Genomic DNA, 18,468 nt, shown 5'->3' on the forward strand with positions numbered 1-18,468 from the left:
TGAAAATCCTATTTGTAGAAAGATACTTTGCGCACTCGCTGACATAATTCCGCTTCCCATTTGATAAAGTCACATCAAAGCCAAGGCAGTTTCTGAATTTAAAGTGAATGAAAGTGAGGAATCCCGCTGGTCGCCGCCGCAACAAGCCGAAGAATGAAGCAGAGCCATCGCTTACCAAAAGACAAATCTAGAGAAGAAGTTTGCATCTTCCACCGGTGACTTCTCCATCCTAAGAGCTCCGCCAGTTTGGTTTCTCTGCACCTGAGGGTCCCTGAGCCTCGATCACATTGGTGTGTCCCCCCACCCGCAGCTCCTGAGAAAATTCAGACAGGAGGGGTGTGCGATTTTGTCCTCTCCTCTGTGCTGGGGCTTAAAGTAGTGCTGCAGCCGCGTTATTTCCCTCCTCAGTCCCTAAACAGACTGCGATGTGAGTCTTGTGAAGGTGTCTCTGCTCTGTCCCCTTCCTAAACTCTGTCCCTGTCTCCTGTTGGCTCCGCGGGACAATGCAGGGACAGTCCATCTTTTATTGGCTGACTCGTCTGAACTTGCGTTGGGACGTCATTTCCACGCCACAGAGCCTCGGGGTTGCATATTGTGGCAACAAGAAGAATAAGTGGTAAAACCAGCTGATGTGAACTGACAACTCAGAATATAAGCCTCATCCTATTGTTATTTTCAATACCGAATTGCATTAACAGCTTTATCAAATGACTTCTGCACTGGACTGCTAATGAATGCTGACCCACCTGGGGTTTTATACTGCAGTACACTTTGCTGTTTGTCTATGACTCACAAAAAAGACATCAGAAACAGTTCTGGGACATTCAAACAAATTTGAATCTTTTTCTTTTTTTCCTTTTTATCAGAAGAGGGAGGATCATAACCTCAAGGCATTCCTGAAGGGAACAGAGATAAAATGCAGCAAGCCTTTGGTGTAACTCCTATCAGCATAATAATAGTACCCAATCATAGCTTTCAGGAACTTTTTTTTTTTTTTTTAGCTGGGTGGTTGTTTTTTGAAATAAATTTTTAAAAAATCCTTGAAGCTCATGTCGGCGACTGTCAGACTCAGGGGTTTGTTTCTCTCTACTCTCTGCTCAGACGGACTATACAGAGCTGCAGGTGCCGTCCTGTCTTTTTAAATGACAGACATATAATATACGTATATGTAAAAGTTAAAATCAAAAGCAACATTGTGATTAAGAGTGCAGAATGTGCTTCAGATTACAGTTAGAACCACATACAGTACTGTAGGCTTTACTACCATTTTAGTCAATGTGATCATAATATATTCTGACACATTGAAGTAAAAAAAGAGATTTATGCAAAATTTGTCCACATGAAATACAGAACTCTTTAAACTTTGCTTGAAGTAAAATAAACACAAATCATGATAAAAATGATTTGGGTCTGAGAGCTCAGTAGAAAGATTTCATATTATACTTCACTCTTATCTTGCTAAATTTACAGAGTTTTGACTCTTATTTGTTTTTTCAAAGGTACATGTAAACATGATTACATTGAAAGAAAAAATAATAATTTTCTGTGTTTAAGACAGAAAAAAAAACATGGACTTCTGCTACGGGGTACTTAACCATTTTTGCTGAACAAAAACAGTGTGCATGCCTTGCCCAGAGGAAAGAGCGACCCCTTCTGGACGGGGTGTGTCAGGCTGCTGCCAGGTCTGGTTTGGTCTGTGCTGTTTGGTAATGCCCTGGTCTGTTTTAACACGGATTAAATGCAGCTTGAGACACAAGCAAATAACCAGATAAGGCTTTCAGTTTCCTTGCTTTATTTCTCTCTCCATTTTTAATCTCTGCATCTACTCTAAAAGGCGACCTCTTGAAAATCATCAGAGAACATAAAAACCTGCAGGATGCTCAGCAGTGATACTAACAACCACCCAGGAATACATTTGAAAAACTCATTTGACCACTTCAGTTTCAGATCCTCTTTTTTTCTCACTTTAGTTGCTCCCACTCTGTTCCATATTTATGAAACATGATGCAATTACCTGCTATAAGTCTTAATTTCATAAGTAGCTGGGAAGAAAAATGGAAACTTCTACCTCCTAAGATGTGTTATTTTGTAATTATGTTATTTATTCATGTTAGTTTTTTACATTTTAGTCTTCAAAATACCAGGCTTTGCACGTAACATTTTTGTCTGTCTGACAATAACACTGTAAAATATTATATTTTACAGTGTTATAAAATGTTATAATCAGTTACTCTGTACTTGAATAGCCTTATTACGGGACGCTCTTTAAATCTTACTTGAGCAATTTCTCGTACAGCTACTCTTCATTTTTCCTGGAGTAAAACTATGCTGAAGTTATGCTGCATCATTACAATAAGATGTGTGGCCATCCACAGACAGTTTTAAAACAAAAACATACATTCAAAGTTCAAACTTTTGACCTCAACAGCAAGAAATTTATTTCCTTTCTTTATTTTTTCTTTCCAAAAACGTTTAAACTTTTGACCCCAAAGGTTTACCCTTTTGGGGTCAAAAGTGTATATGCTAAATTACATGCCATATAGGTTAGCATGTAATTTTATTCTTGTGTAAAACTTATTTACATACTGAAAATAGTGCACCACACTGTTCTTCCAATTTAAAGTAGTTTTAAAGAGAAGATAGAGAAATTGCTGGAGAGAGCAGAGTTTTATGAAGCATGGAGTAATGTAGCGCTGTTAATGCACCAGTTACTGAACACTGCCAGTAAGCTGGCTGAAAGAAAGGTACATTTTCTCCTTATTTAAGATAGCAAAAATATGGCTTAAAGCTATATTTTAGCCACAGCGGATACTAATGTATTTTCTCAGCAGGGCAGAGTAAGTCATCTCAATACAGCTGTAACATGTTTAATTAATTTATTAGTATTATTTGTTTTAATTTAATATGATAGGTCGTCACTTATCATTTACTCCGCCTACTCCCTCCCTCTCCGTCGTAATTCTGTTCAGTCATGTTGGCTTCCACTAGCTGTTAGCTGGAAATATGGGAAGCGTTAATGAGTTCGCCTTCCCGGCTGGAGATGAAAGCGACGCCAGCAACGACGAGTGGGACATTGGCTCCTTTTCGGAAAACAAGACTTCTGGCATAAAGGTTACTGTGAAGAAGTTTAAGTTTTGCTTCTGCCATTGTTTTTTTAATGTTATTTTTTAAAGCTAAACCCGGATGGCAGCTCGGGGAAGTAACTCAAGCTAGCTTAGCAAACCTTTTTATTTTCTACATGTATTTTTTCTAATGTCAGTAAGATGCTTTAGCGAAAAGGTCGTTACGAACGAGCAAACGCCATCTAAAAATATTATAAATTACACTAAAACGATTTAAGTATCAAAATATGCAAATCCGGAATAGAGAAAACTGCGCCAAATTCTGCGCTTTCCTGACTGTTTTCAACAGCTTCGCACTTCTTGCCATGCCTTCATGCAGTTAATTTGTTTAATTTTGATTTTTTTAAAAATAGCTGCCAGTAGTAGGTATGTTAACCAAATACATTTTTAGTCTCTACAGAGGTTTAAGTTTGAAGGTTTTATGAATGTCCGGTAAAAATAGACAAATTAAGAACCTTTATGTGGAAAGATGTGGGGAAAAAGGTAATCTATCCAGGACAGAGGTAGATTATTATTATTATTATTATTATTATTATTATTATTATTATTATTATTATTATTACCTTCTGCTGAACAGTAAAAGGAAAACATGCAGCTTTAGCAGACAGACTACTTCATGTGTTCAATATAACATTATTTAGTTTGATTATGGTTATTTAAAATAAAGGTCACAACACACTTACCTAATTAAACACACTATAGGCCCATGAGGCTGTTGTTGAAGACCCCTGATTTAAAACATCTCTGTTCCCCAGACTAATAATTTAATCCACTTATTAATTTCTTTACTGTTCAAAACTTTGCTATCCTATTCTGTCAGCAATGAAAACTTGACAGTCGGATTATTCTTAGGAAAAATAAGGATAAAAACAGGCAGGGGAAAAGATGAAAAGCTTCATCTTGAGGTTTTTATCTTTTTCAAGCAGGAAAACAGGAGTACAGTGTTCTTGTTGTTTTCTGTGGCTAAAAGAAACAAATGATGGGAATTAATACATTAAAGCAGAAACTCCCATCCTGTTCACACATAACAAGGTAACATGAATAACTTTTGGATTTTTGAACATCAGGAGGGTTCAAATTACAAGTAATAATGACTAGCCACAAAGTGGAAAACATTTTTTTCTTTTAGTGAAATTTAAAAAGTAGATGTCCCCCCCCCTCCAGCTCAATTGAAGGTAATGCTCTCCTTAGGCAGGAAGAAGGAAAAGGTGTGAAATGGTCCAGTGAGTCCAGTTGAAAGCGCACTAAACTGTCTCTCAAAAACTTTTGATTTAAATTTTTAATGAAATGTCACTAAACCATAAGTTTGTTGAAAATTGCAATCACGGTGTCATCTGCGAATTAAAGTGAATGATTAACACATTTAACCAAATTAATTAAGAAGCTTTGATTAATTAGAGTTCATCAAATAGCATGTTTTACAGTTATGTAACTATGTTATGTTCAGCTGACTTCAACTTAAGTCAAAGTTCAACTTAAGAGAAATGTGACTTTGCAACTTGACATTGAAATCAGGCCTCTGTCTCTTTAAGAAGCTTCTGCTCTTTTTGACGCTGCCTTCAGCATGTCATCACAACAATGTTTCTCCTTACAGACCCTTTGAAAACTATTGGATACGTATCCCATTTAGTACTAGATAAGGAAGTGGCACAGATCCTACTTTTATTTTTATTTGGGTGAAAAGATTGGAATTGAGCTGGTCCGGCTGCCGTGGAAAAGCTGAATATGGTTTGTATTTGCCTGCCGTGTGAAGTTAGCCTTGGATCTGTGTTTCTCAATTCCAGTTCTCAGGGACCACTATCCTGCATGTTTTAGGCGTTTTCTTTCTGCAACACACCTGGCCTGAATAAATGGGTGATTAACAGGCTTCTGCAGCATTTGATGGCATGCAGGAGCTAATGCTAACATTAGAAGCAGGTGTGCTGTAGAAGAGACACAACTAAAACAAGCAGGGCAGTGAGAAACACTGCCTTAGATCGGTATCAGTTGTGGGCATAGGAGACAGTGAAGGCCATTAAAGGTGTAATATATCACTGGTAAGCACTAACTGAATGCATAGTTCATGTAATATACTAGCCAAGCAAATATTGCATTGTAATAACAAAGCAGGCTTGCTTTTGGGTTTTCCTCCTAAACACTTTTTTGGTACTCGTTGTTGCTAAATGCTCTGATCCCTCCAAGTTTTCATCCTACACTTTGAGATTGTTGAACATCAATAGAAATGTTAATTTCTTGTTCAACTAAAACAATTCTTGGGACAGTAACAGGGATGTTTTTGTGTTTTTCTTAGGACTTAGCCTCTGCTGAGATGGGTTCAGGCGACAAAGTCTCTGTGCTGAAAAAAGCCATCAGTGAAGGAGACACAGATACTGTCAAACAACTGTTGAACAATGGTACCTACTTGCTTCACTAATGTGATTTAAAAAATAGCTGTTTTGTGGTACATAAAATTGTATTAAGGATAAGACTAACCCAAATGAGTCACATCCTTCCTCTTTGTTTTTGTTTTTTGTAACGTTGGTGTTTTGTAAAGGACTAGATGTGGAAACCAGGCTGGGCTTTGGATGGACTCCTCTCATGTATGCCGTCAGTGTGGCGAACTGCAACCTGGCCAGGCTGCTGTTGGACAGAGGAGCCAGTGCCAATTTCAGCAAAGGTCAGACTGCAGTGTTAACAAGACTTTTCTGTAGAATATAACGGAAGTTTTAGAAGCAGGTAAATTATCTTACACTGTGCTAGGAAAACAGGAGTACAGTGTTCTTGTTGTGCTTTCTATCTTACACAGAAAGCACAACCTGAAACTAAACTACTACTCATCTTTAAAGGGGCAGTATTATGTGTTTTCCAGGCACATAGCAAACATTTTAAAGTGTAATGAAGTAACGTAGTTACTTCAGTTGTTATTAAATGCTCTAGGTATAAAATATGTTTTAAACAAATTTTTATTTCCTGATTTAACACCTTAAAATTGGGCCTCTGCCTCTTTAAAAACTTCTGCTCTTTTAGAAATGCCACTTTCAGGAAGTCATCACAACATGGCTCCTCTATTAACCGTTTTATCAGCGTCGCACTCTATTCTGCTGAGCTCATCAGATTCGTAGTTCCACCAGGTGTTTGCTAATTGGTGCTGGCTAGTCTGAAGGAGCTGAGGGAGGGCTGCTCTGTAATGAGGATGCTTGGAAGCTTGGGAACTGCAGCTCAGAGAAGGAGATGCATATACAGTAGAAGACAGTAGGTCCATCCAGGTGTTTTGTACAGCTGAATGGGTGCCATAGGAGATTGAAGGATTTCTCAAACCTGCATGAAAGAATCAGGGCAACAGTCCAGGTATTTTTTTGATAAGGGAATAACATAACATGATGCAAAGCTCAAAAAATTAGATTTTACGTAACAGTGCTCCTTTAAAGTTGAAGATCTGAACATCATAACCGTCAAACGTCAATTTCTGCATGTTTGCAGTAGGGCTGTTGTAAATAATTATTTTGGTAATCAAGTATTCTAGTGATTATTCTGACGATTGATTGAGTAATCGAATAAAAAATTTGATAAAATAAAATATTGGTACCATGAAGTGGGATAGAATTATCTCAATGTCGGTAAGTTTAATCAGTTCCTATAAAATGGAGGTGAACGGAAAAAAAATTCTATTTTGCACACATTTAGGAGAAATTCTAACGGACGTAACATCAAGTTGCTCTTTCTCTTAGGTGAGAGTCTAGGTATATGTATCAACCTATTTTTAAAATATACCTTTCTTTTAAACATGTAAGGTTCAGGTAAAATAGGGTATGGAGGGTCAACTGGGATAAACTACAGTTGAATCAAAATGTCATGTGAAAATATATTTATTTCAGCTGGTCTTTATATGGCACATGTAGCCCCAAGTTTGAGATTTTCATTGCAGTTCATGAACAGCATAAAGGTTTGATTAGTAGTTAAACAGATTTCCATGTGGCTACCTGAATGCCTGAACTTGGCATTAAAGTTTAAAGTTTGCCCTATATATAAGTGTATAGAGCTGCAGTGTCTTTAACTGTATAAAAATTTTACTTAGACTATTTACTCAACTATTGAGCCTTCACTTCCATCTTGTATGGGACGGTCTCTGGTTAATAAATGCAACTAGTCTAAGCAAGTCAAAGTAACTCCGCTTTGTTATCAGCTGAAACTAAACAGCCACCATATTTATTGCTTTTTACTGCAGCTAAAGTTTAAACAGTTAATTTAGGGTGGCTTGTTTGTTAGTTTAGTGGCCTTGTTCAATCCATAAGTAGGTATTTCAGTCTTTAATTTTTCATGTACTTTTTTTTTTTTAAATTATAGACTGGGGGCCTTAAAGAATATATTTATCTTTTTATGAATATTACTCTCAGTTTAATCATAGCAGCCAATTTATATCAATTTATTTCACTTTCAATAAATTGACAGGTGTGCTGACTGACTTGTACTGAAGAGATCTTAAAAGAAAAGTCAATTCTGGTAAGATACCATCCGAAATCAAATTAAGGAAGTACTATTTGAGTTTTAATAAATGCCATACCTCTTCACCTTTCTGATGATCTCTGTTGCATCGATGTCCAGCTGTCATTGCTTTGGGCAGATTTTTTTTAACTACCCCAACTGCGATTGCCGAGCACCAGACAACCAGTCAGACCAGTGTATCATTTCTCCCATCTGCCATTACTTAAAGGTTGTGACGCCAAAGGAGAACATTTGGAGAAACACTCTGCTAATCCCCTGAGTTGTTTTTAGTTGATGCACATTGCACTCTCATCTCAAAGAAGGTAAAATTGAAGGCATGTGCAGAATTGTGGTCAGTCTGGGAAAGATAAGCCTTCAGTTTGAAGTTATTGAGCACACAATGTTTAGATCTTATTGGGACATTGTATTAATTTCCAATCATTTGAGTAGCCTAACCCAGATCTAGATCCTTAAAGTGTTCTCCCACTTGGTTTGTTTTCACTACAAATATAAATGAATAGGATGGGATAAATGAAAACACATGTACGTTTTGATAAATTTGTACAAGATGTGCATTAGAAAAACAAACAAATCCATATGTTCATCCCTACCATTTATATAGTGTTGCTATATATGCAGTTAGCTAAAAATCTATTAACACCTCCTCTAGAAATGCTTGTAACTGCCCAGTGCTTTAAGTGGAAAAAAACAAGTGTTGGTACTCCCCTTAATATCATACAAATATGGGACAGACATTTAAAAAGAACAAAGCCAGGTCAAAATCAAACCCATATGAGGGAAATTCAAAGCATCATGGAGCCACTTTTATTAACTTCAAGCCTCATGCCGTAAACATGGACATGAAAAATAACATTGGGAAAAAGAAAGATATAAAATAAAGTAGTGTCGGGAAAAGGTGCAGGTACCCGCTGTGTGCTGGAAAATGTCTGAGGAGTAAAATTTACGACAAAATCCGAGGATATGTACTGTAGATCTTCTGTGAGTAATTTGGAGTCACGTTCCACAGAAAAATCTGTGAATACTGAACTGTAAATGCAGCACCATGAATAGGCGGTGGTCTACTGGAAAGAAAATGTTATTTTTGGTTCGATGGCATGTTTAAATATTTGTTTCAAAGCCGATTCAAACCGAATGACCGTGGTAAACCTCTTAAGTTGTGGAGCCGGCACCTTTCATTTGTTATAAAGCAAAATGGTGCACATTAAGAGCGTTTGCTTAATAGATAAATAAATACTGTTAGTTTTGCCTGTTCTTCTGGTCAGAAGCTAATGAATCATATTTTGTAGGGCAAGTTTGTTTACGGAGACCTCACAATCAATTTTATTTGTTTTTGGTTTGTTTGTATTTACTTTGGATATTTAAAATGCCTTCCAGTTCCAGTGTTAAATGTTCATTAGAAATTAGTTTATTGGTCTTTGACACAGTGTACTTGCATTATCGTGCCATTTTTATGCTATTAGGTAGGGGATGTAATTTCAAGGGGTGCGCAGGTTGATCGGTCCCTATTTGTTTAATTTTGTTTACGGTACATGCTGAAACTGATTATATACAAGAATCTTTTCTACCACCACATGCTCTGAGAGAGCTCTATGTTTCAAAATAGTCGGCCTACTGTTGTCAACTTTGCAACTTTTTTTTCTGTATTTACACCAAAAACAAGTCAGTGTAGGCCAAAATCAGTCAGGCTTCTTAAATATCAGTGATCAGCCAGAAAACTGCAGTCGGTGCACCTCTACTTTCTTTTAATAACAGAAATAACAGTTAATCTTGTGTGCTGTCTCTTGCAAGACAGAAAGCTGCTGCCATTAAAACAAAATTTTGCACCTTTTAATGGCAAAATTAAAACATGCAAAATTTTGCGAGACCGAGATGTGGTCTCATAAGACCGAGATGCGGAGATTTGGACCCCACAACTTTTCTACTCTGTTCACAGTCCGGCAGGGGAGTGCAAGCTTTTACAAAGTTATTTTTGAGTGTGGTTTCTGAGACTGAAGGGACAACACTCCGTTAACCTGCAGTCTCCTACAGTGACATTTGCTGCGCTCCTCCTGATATTCTTACCTGCTTTGCAGATTGTTGCAACCTCTTTTTTGTGTGCTCTGTGACTGCTGGCAGAAGTGCCTGTGCACCCGCATGTGAGTGCACTCGACTCTGCATATGAATGTCGGTAACAGAGTACAACCACGTGTTTTTGTCCAGCTTTTGTCAATTTTGACGCTGACACTTTTGAGAATTTGCTTGAGTTCGTACAAGCTGAGTAAGCCGTGTGACTTGGTGTGCACACCCTCACGCTCATTTCAATGCATGCGTCACGTACACAAGCGCCCACGTAGGGACAGAAATAGCTCACGACGTTAGAAAGGCTAAGAAAGATCAATAACATTAACTGTGAACACCAACAATTACTATATGTCATGATCTTCTTAAGGGGTCGTGCCGCCCTTCATAGATAATAGTAGGAAATGCTAGTCTCAAAGCGACAATGTTACCTTTTTATCACAATTTATTACCTAGAAAAATTTGGCCTATCTACGATGTCAGAATGTTTGATGCTTGTCAGTCTGAATAATGGCAAAAATATGAAACTCCATTTCCACCAATCTGTGTCTCCCTTTGTGTCCTTGATGTTTTAGCTGGGAACCTTCACACAGCTGCCAACTTCCTCCGGAGTAAAGTTATAAGCTTCAACAAATAATGTGCACTGATATATTGATAGCTGAAATAAATGAGTTCACACTCCAGTAAAATCTGTCACACAGACAGAGTTATACTGTGCGACTGATTTCACATGGTCTTCGCATCTCGCCCTTTGAGACAGGTGAAGGAAACGATTAAACAAGAGAATGACGCGTGGTGACGTCGTCGTGGCGTTAGTCCAAGCTGTGAGGCTGGCTACAGGAATGCGGGCATGATTGATAGCGGTCACCACGCCTCCGTCCTACCTTCTCACCGGTTGTCAGGCCGCAGATTTATTTACTCCAGCTCTTGTCAGACGCAAGTTAGGCAGACTAGTTTACACCAACACGCTCAAAATGTAAATACATTCACAAACAGATATAGAGCCAAACATACACAGCGGCGAAGACACAGGAATCTACACACAGATGTAGGCTCACGTGCTGGAGTCTAGTCCACATTTAGAAGCAGCATATAGAAGAAACTGAAGGTAAACTTGTTACAAATCATTGAAAAATAAGAACTGCCCAAAAGTCGGTTAACCTCCCTTATTTCCTTTTTTCTAAATAAAATGCATTTTACAAAGAAAATTTGATCTCATTTAAGATCTAATTGGAAAATTAATAGAAGTACATACATTTGTGGACTGAACTGAGTGTTTGTTTACCGTTTTAATTTTGAACTTATGTAGTTGTAGAGTTAGAGCATTTGAAAATAAGCTGGGACACTTGGCCTTTGTTTCTCAATTGGCTTTTATTGCAGTGAGATTTTGTCTGACTCCTGGACTATCACCCACTAATCTGTTTTAATGGGGCTTAATTGGCTGGCATTGGTTCTGTGACAGAGTTCTGTACAAGTGAATCCTATTTTCTCTGGGAAGTGCTAAAACTTAAATTCCACTTAGGCCTGTCATAATAACATATTTTGCGAAAAGTGTATGTAAAATTGACTTCACCATTTAACTGAACCCTATGTCTGACTGTATTTATCTATTTGGTTTCTATGTCACACTTGTTTATCTTAGCATTTCATCTCATTGAAAAAAAATCTTATTACAGCATAGAGGCATAAAATTAAAGAGTTGATTTAAAGCCCAATATGATGTCAATGGACAGGATTTTCTTTTTTTTCCACTAGTTTGCTTTTGACCTAGTTTCTCTTTCTTAATCAGTATATTAAATCTATAATTTATATATTTAATTGAAAATGCTTTTCTTCTCCACAGATTGTTGGACCGTGCTCATGGCCAGTTGTACTGCCTCTAGCAGTGAAGACAAAATAGCACATTGCGTCGAGCTTCTGCTGTCCAGGTCCGCAGATCCCAACATGGTGGACAGGTGAGGGGTAAAATTGGTTTAAATGTCAAAATATTTGGCAAATTTCAACACGGTACATACAGTTGTAATCCTTTTGAAGTTGGTTTAAATAAAGCCACTTCAGACCTCATACAAGAGGAAAAAAAAGAGGTGCTGGATCAGATTTCCTTTGATGGTTTTTGTGATGGTTCGCTGCCATGTGGTAGCATTATGCACCACTCTACTCTATACAGTGTGTTTGTATCAGTGTGTTTTGTTTGGAATGTCCTGTTATGGCATGTGCTTGCACAGGAGGGTCCCAGACAGACACACTGTACTCAGAGTGTAAAGAGTGGGCAGGAACGTTTTACAAACTGGCTTTTAATGTTTTCGCTCATTTGAGGAAACTAGGTCATTACAAAATCAAAATACATGACCATACAATATATGTGTGACAGCATACAAGTTATGGAGAAAAGGCAAAAGGCTAAAAGTTTTTTCTAGGCTGAGTGTTTAGGCCGGGGAATATTTCTGAAAGGTTTTTAGGTTTTGGGTCGGTCAATCACAACTGGCCCACAATAAATAAGCTGACATAGAAAAGACTGTCAGACTATTTGCTGTCACTCAGAATATTTTTTATTTTGATGTTAACACCACTTTAACTGGTTGTAACAGTATGAAACTTTAATATCATAATTGTGAATGATGATAGCACAGTTATCAATATCACAAATTAATACTGTGTGTATTGCAAGTACCATTGGTTATTATAATAAGCTGTACTTATTACATCTTGACAGTTGGTATAAGGTTCTCATGACAAAACTTTGGAAAAAAAAACATCCATTTGTTTTTACTCATTCAAAGGACAAAACAAAGTCATATTGCTATATTTGTTAGAGAAGTGAGGCTTTCCAAACCAGCCATACTTGTTTAGTAATTTTCTTGTAATACTATGAATTTTGGAATTTACCATATTAGGTGAAACCTACAAGAGGTGCTTCAACAACCATTATTCTCAAATGATCAATGTGTTTTTTAATTGTAGATATTTGAAGTTGTCTGGAAATTGCCGTTTAATTGGGAATGCACCGATATGAAAATTTTCTATCCGATATTAATACTTCTGTTACATTATTCTTGTAGTATTATTTTTCCGGTTACACAATGCATCGAACCGTATCAAATGCGTTGTCTATTTAGTCAGCCAGAGTTGATGCGTGCGGCCACGCAGAGATCTGAAACTCTCATCCCATTAACTCCAGCAACCAGAACAGTTTCTGTGACCCTTATTAAAAACTCAGCAGACACGAAATGGAAGAGCTGCTATAGCCACGTTAGCAACATTGAATTAAATCTCCCGTTTATTGCACATCTCTGCTCAGTGCAGCAAATTTAACTCATCATGCAGGGCTGGTCCAAGGCTATACGAAGCCTTGAGCAGAATCTGACTTAAGGGCCCCTTTTGTTGCTAAAAACATTAGCACCTCTAACAGCTTCTGTTTTAGATTTAGTGAAATCTGGGAGAGGGGGAGTAGTTTAATTGGCCAACCTCAAAAGCAATCAGTTGTAATTGCAGTTTGTATTTGTGAACAAAGCTCAAACTCAAAGATTAAAGTCATAGCATCACATTGATGCTATGGAAACAAAACAATCTAACTATGAATATTGTTCTTTGAGCTTTTACAAAGTCAACTTGCCAACAATTTAATATCTTTTAATTTATGTATGCTGAAACCATTAAATCAAATTTAGCAGCATTGATCATCTCAATAAACAAATGTTACATTTATGTATCTGTGGTCTGTGTTAAAATATTAGCATTTATGGGGCCCTGGGGGCCTGATAGAGCCGCTGACTTAATTTGGATTAAACATAAGTGCAAATAATTGATTTTCATTTAATTGTATTTTTTGATTTGTTGTTTTAGACTAGTTGTGGGTTTAAATATCGTTTCACTGGCGATGTTTTCCTGTAACATATAATTATCCAGTATTATTTTTACATTTCCTGTCAACTTAACATCTTTTAATACAAAAACATGGTGGACCACCTCGACGCCCCGACCACTGGGCTTAGCAAGTTTTCTGGGGGAAACCCTGATTTGTATTATACATATTTCCCTACCCTTTTAACACCATTTAAAAAAATACCACGTCACTGATATTGCTTGATTGCTTCTGTTAAAAACCCTATAATTTAGGGGTTTTTTAACCCAACCCATAATTTGTTGGGTTGAGGAACCTAACGTTCCTCTCCAACCCCTTAAGAAACACAAAGAACAAGAAGTTGAAAATAAACATTGGTTTTTAATAAATTGGACCAATAGCGATATATTAAAAAATGACTAACATTGACTGATAGCAATGTTAATGGGTGCATCCCTACCTGTAAGCCTTCAACCAGATTGAGCTGCAAAAGTTGCTTCTCTAAAACTGTTGCTGATGTCTCTCCTCTTCATTGTACCAAAACATAAAATAAACTATACAGAAAATTCCAAAACAATTTCTAAAGATAGTCACACTTCATTAATCAAGTAGGTTTTATTAATGGCTGTTAATTCCTGATAAAAGCATCAGCAGAATTTTTATTCATGCTGACATTCTTTTACTGTATGTGAACGACCAAAGGCAAATTTATGCATAACTCCTGTATCAATATTGATAAACTATAAAGTATTTTTTTAATTGTTCTCTTTCTGATGCATCTGAGGCTCAATACCTTGAATATCTGACAGGTCAACGAAGGGCATGCCTTCCAGAACTAATGTAACTTAGTCCTAAACTGTCCTCTCTATTCTGCTATGACTAAATAATATATTTAAGTAGGACTTGGTATTTAATCAATCTTAAATGAATTATCTGTTTTTCTGCTTCAAGAAGGGCCTTAAAAGAGAGAGAGAGAGAGATCTTGTGTGAGGAAATAAACCCAGATTGTTTTTAAAACACTTTTAATAGTACCATGTGTGAATTTTTGCTCTGTCACAAAGTATTGCTGCAGCCCCCAGTGGCTTTCTTGTTTAGCTCTCCCTTATCCTCTGTTATTCTGTCACTGCCAACGCAGCATTGCAACCAGGACTCACGCCACCTGAAACCCCCTGATGACGTACATAGACGCCCCTAGCATTAGGAAATTGATTAGTTCCTTTCCAGACAAAATATTTGAAGCAAAGTAATGAGCCACAGAAGGTTGCAGAAGAGAGAAGGAGGTGAGCGTCGGGGCTAGCAGTCCCTCAAACCCAAGATGAAGCATAGCATGAGGTTTATGTGGGTACGACGCGCAGACCCCTTCCTCCTCCTCGCCCCCTTTTACGTCTGAATTTCAAAGTAGTGATTAACACCAGCTGCTCATCCCCCTGCTTTAGTGTAAACCTGAGTACACTGTTGTTTTTCAAAGCTGAGAAATGCGGCCGCACAATGTGGGGTCCATTGCATTCATGTCTTCATCCTTTTTGTTTTTGGTTTCCTATCCGTCTTAACGGAATTTGTTTTTTACAGGCTGAGTATGACTTGTTGGTGTAAGCAAAGACGTGATTACGGTTATTCAGAAATATTTGAGTGGGGCTTTCTGTTCAGCTCTGGTATTAGCATCTGTCGTTGTTGATTCTTTTGTAAGTAGAGCAGCATCAGGACAACCTGTTGCACCTGGCAGAGTGTAGCCATGTCAGAGTGGGCCATTAGCTGATGTTTCTGTAACAATGATGAAACTTTAAGTCACTTAAAATGAGGGGTGCACTGATAAATCAACCCCAATTTCCTTCATTTTAGAGATAGGTGATCAGCCGGTACTTGCATGTGAAGTCAATCTTATCCACCGATCTTATCTGTCTTGGCAAATGTTTAAAAGTCGTCCACTGTCCTCTAATCCTGTTATCTTCTGCTGTGAAAGAAGTCTGACTGACAGACCCACCCAGCATGTCAGGTCTGCAGTTAAAAATAATGACCCCACTGTTTCCAACATATTTTTTTTACCGATTCTTGGCTGTTCAATTATTTTTAGATTAGGTGACAGCAGCTAGGCTTACAGAATTCCTTCAATCAGTGGCTGGTTCATCATTTGTTCCGAGAGGGATTGAGTTTAAAAAGCTAAACACAAGTGTTTTCATCCACCTCTGAAGAAAACTGTCCTCTGTTCATCTTGTGTGTGTTCACACCTATACAGTATATAGCATTCCATGGACATGAGTACCAGGTTCACATCAGGGACAAGATTGAAGGAAAAGTGTAAAAAACAATGTATTGAAAACCTCTATTAAACTCAATCAGCTGATCAAAAGATGATCAGCACCTGTAAGAAGTCATTTGTCAGACAGGCATTGTGAACTTAAGCTTTGTACATTTAAAAGACCCAGCCATCACAGCACAAAATGCAATATGAAATTTCTGTCACATAACAGATGCTATTATGTGGCCTTTCAGAAACCCAGTGGCAAGCAGTTTGTTTGAGATGATCAACAAAGAAAAATCAGCTAATATATCAACAAAGAGTCGTCCTAACGGCTTATACAATGTTATCTTTCTGATTCAGACAAAGACTTCCACAAGCTTCATCTGAAGTGCCAAAATCGGATCTCATTGACATATACGCAATTTACGAAAATTGCGTTGTTTTGTTCTCAGAGAAGCATCTGCCTGCCAAACTCGACACCATTTAGACACAGCTCCGTTTGAAGTGTTGTGTGATTGGTCAGAAGTTTGTTGTTTTATGTGGAAATGCCCTCAGACAACAATGTTGATTTTTCTCTGGGTTACAGCTATGACTGAGGCCTTTTATTTCCTGATGTAGTAAAATGATCTGGATGATCATAAATGGTGAATCATTAACCAACTAATTGTATTTATCTAAATTCAAATCAGATTCATTAAATGATTAATTTTATCTGCAAAGATCTGTGTCTAAAGGGTAAATGTTAGAGAGGCTGAATTTCCTAGATTCTTGAAGAAAATGAGGAATAGATTATAATATACTGTATTTGTTCTCAGAATCACAACATTAACATTACAAGTGAAAATTACCTGAAAATTATATTACATCCAATCAGTAGTTAGCCCAGTGGTTCCCAAAGGGTGGGGCGCGGCCTCTAGAGGGAGCGCAGTGCCATTGCAGGGGGGGCAATGGAAGCGGTATGGATAAATGGGGAAAAAAAAAACAGTTACACAAAAGTGTTTCACTGTAAAGATGGTTTGTAGTGTGTTTTGTTGCAACCTGAAGTGTGAAATAAACTTCAGTGGAGTTTGAAAACAAAATATGTGTATAGGTTTATGTGGTTGAACGATGTGTGTGCCCAGATGATTTTTTTTGTTCTTTTTTGAGGGGGATTTTATTGTAATCCATAGGGGGGCCCAGAAAATATTTGGGAACCACTGAGTTAGCCTTAGAGTAATTGCAGTCTTTCAGGTATGTAAAGACCCATGAATAAAAAGCATGAAACCTAACTTTAAGAAAGTCTTCATTTTTGGGTTTAACATTAGCCTGTGGTGTTGCTTTATTTGGGAACGGAGTTTGGACCTCAGCAGTTGCAATCTTGTTTCTCGTGGTCTGAGTTGCTTCAGACAGGCTACCATGACAGGCTACCATGCTCCTTTAATTAAGGAGTGGCTTTCGTCTGGCTGCTCTACCATCCATTCCTGATTGGTGGATTGCTGCAGAGATGGTTGTCCTTCTGGGAGGTTCTCCTCTCTCCACAAGAGAATGCTTGAGCTCTGACAGATACTAGGATACTAGCCTGAAAATATCAATGATTAACACCACTTAAAGACAAAAAACAAAAACAAACATAGCAATTTGACCTGTTTTGAGCAATATACTTAGCATAGCGGTACCACAAATTCAAGGTGTAAGGAGTGGAGTGTTTAAGGCTTAAGTCAACAGTAGACAGCCAATTAATATCTCGCAGTTCATGTAGAGGAAAAATTTCTACCATAGCAGAGGGAAAGAAACCCCACCACCTGAGTGACACAAACAAACAACAAAAAAATTCAAAACAACCAACACAAATGTCTGTAATTGAAACAAGATGAAGACGTGATCGCTGTCATAATGAACGTCCTTGTTTTTTCTTTTTTCTCTCTCTCAGAAACTTTTTTAAATATTTATTTCAATCTTCACTCCCCACTTCAACCACTCGCCAGTGGACCAGCAATAGTTCTTTGGTTGGGGAGACTTTTTGACGTCTAAAAGCAACCAATGTTTGTTATGTTTGTCTCTTCCGTATTCCTTTGTTTCGTCTCTTTCCTCTTCCTGAAGGTTGGGTATCAGAGGTTACTAGCCGTTAACACCAATTGTAATGAAGGTTTTTCAGTGACCCACGAAATTAAACGTGTCTGTCTGTGGTGTCAGAGGTTACTAGCACTTAACACCAGCAGCAGTAAAGTAAGTTGTCCTCATCCAGAAAGTTGTGCGTCGTCCTCCTTAGTCTGATGTTCTGTTGACTGTTGGACACCAGGATGGGCGTTGTCTTGACTCTCTTATAGTGGTTGGCGTGCATCCACGTCGCCCTCTCTGCGACCTTAACAGCTGTATGTGTGACGAGCAGCACTTGAAGTGGTCCCCGCCAGCTTTTGGAGTTCCAATGTGTCCTCCGGAAGTCTTTCACCACAACCCAATCACCTGGCTTGATGGTATGGAGTGGCATCTCGGCAGGAGGTGGCAATGCGTGTTTCACCGTCTGAAAACTTGAGAAAGCGTATTCGACAGGTTTTGACAGTAAGACAACATTGCATCATCACAGACAGAAGTGGAAGGAAGGCCCTGTCCCTGAGAGCTTCCACCTATTTGCTAAACATGGCAACAATAAAAAGCAAAAATTTCCCTCCCTTAGCAGGGGACAGTTCAATGAAGTCCATCCTCAAATAGTTAAAAAAAAAAGTAATTTAGTCACAGAGTTGGCAATA

At 38.0% G+C, this 18,468-nt stretch overlaps 2 protein-coding genes across 2 annotated transcripts in view; one reads left to right on the forward strand and one right to left on the reverse strand.

Moving 5' to 3' along the window:
• The window catches only part of cftr (CF transmembrane conductance regulator), a 76,794-nt gene extending 76,219 nt beyond the window's left edge, over positions 1-575 (reverse strand). The window contains exon 1 of the mRNA XM_032548002.1: positions 176-575. Within this exon, the coding sequence (XP_032403893.1) occupies positions 176-228 (53 nt within the window). The 5' untranslated portion in view covers positions 229-575. The remainder of the gene's footprint in view (positions 1-175) is intronic.
• A 2,415-nt stretch (positions 576-2,990) lies between these two features.
• asz1 (ankyrin repeat, SAM and basic leucine zipper domain containing 1) overlaps positions 2,991-18,468 on the forward strand; it is a 46,331-nt gene continuing 30,853 nt past the window's right edge. Inside the window, exons 1-4 of the mRNA XM_032578120.1 lie at positions 2,991-3,111; positions 5,413-5,515; positions 5,656-5,778; positions 11,506-11,617. Coding sequence (XP_032434011.1) covers positions 3,004-3,111; positions 5,413-5,515; positions 5,656-5,778; positions 11,506-11,617 — 446 coding nt within the window. The 5' untranslated portion in view covers positions 2,991-3,003. The remainder of the gene's footprint in view (positions 3,112-5,412; positions 5,516-5,655; positions 5,779-11,505; positions 11,618-18,468) is intronic.

The sequence above is a fragment of the Xiphophorus hellerii genome, chromosome 2, assembly GCF_003331165.1.
Source record: "Xiphophorus hellerii strain 12219 chromosome 2, Xiphophorus_hellerii-4.1, whole genome shotgun sequence".
Taxonomy (NCBI): domain Eukaryota; kingdom Metazoa; phylum Chordata; class Actinopteri; order Cyprinodontiformes; family Poeciliidae; genus Xiphophorus; species Xiphophorus hellerii.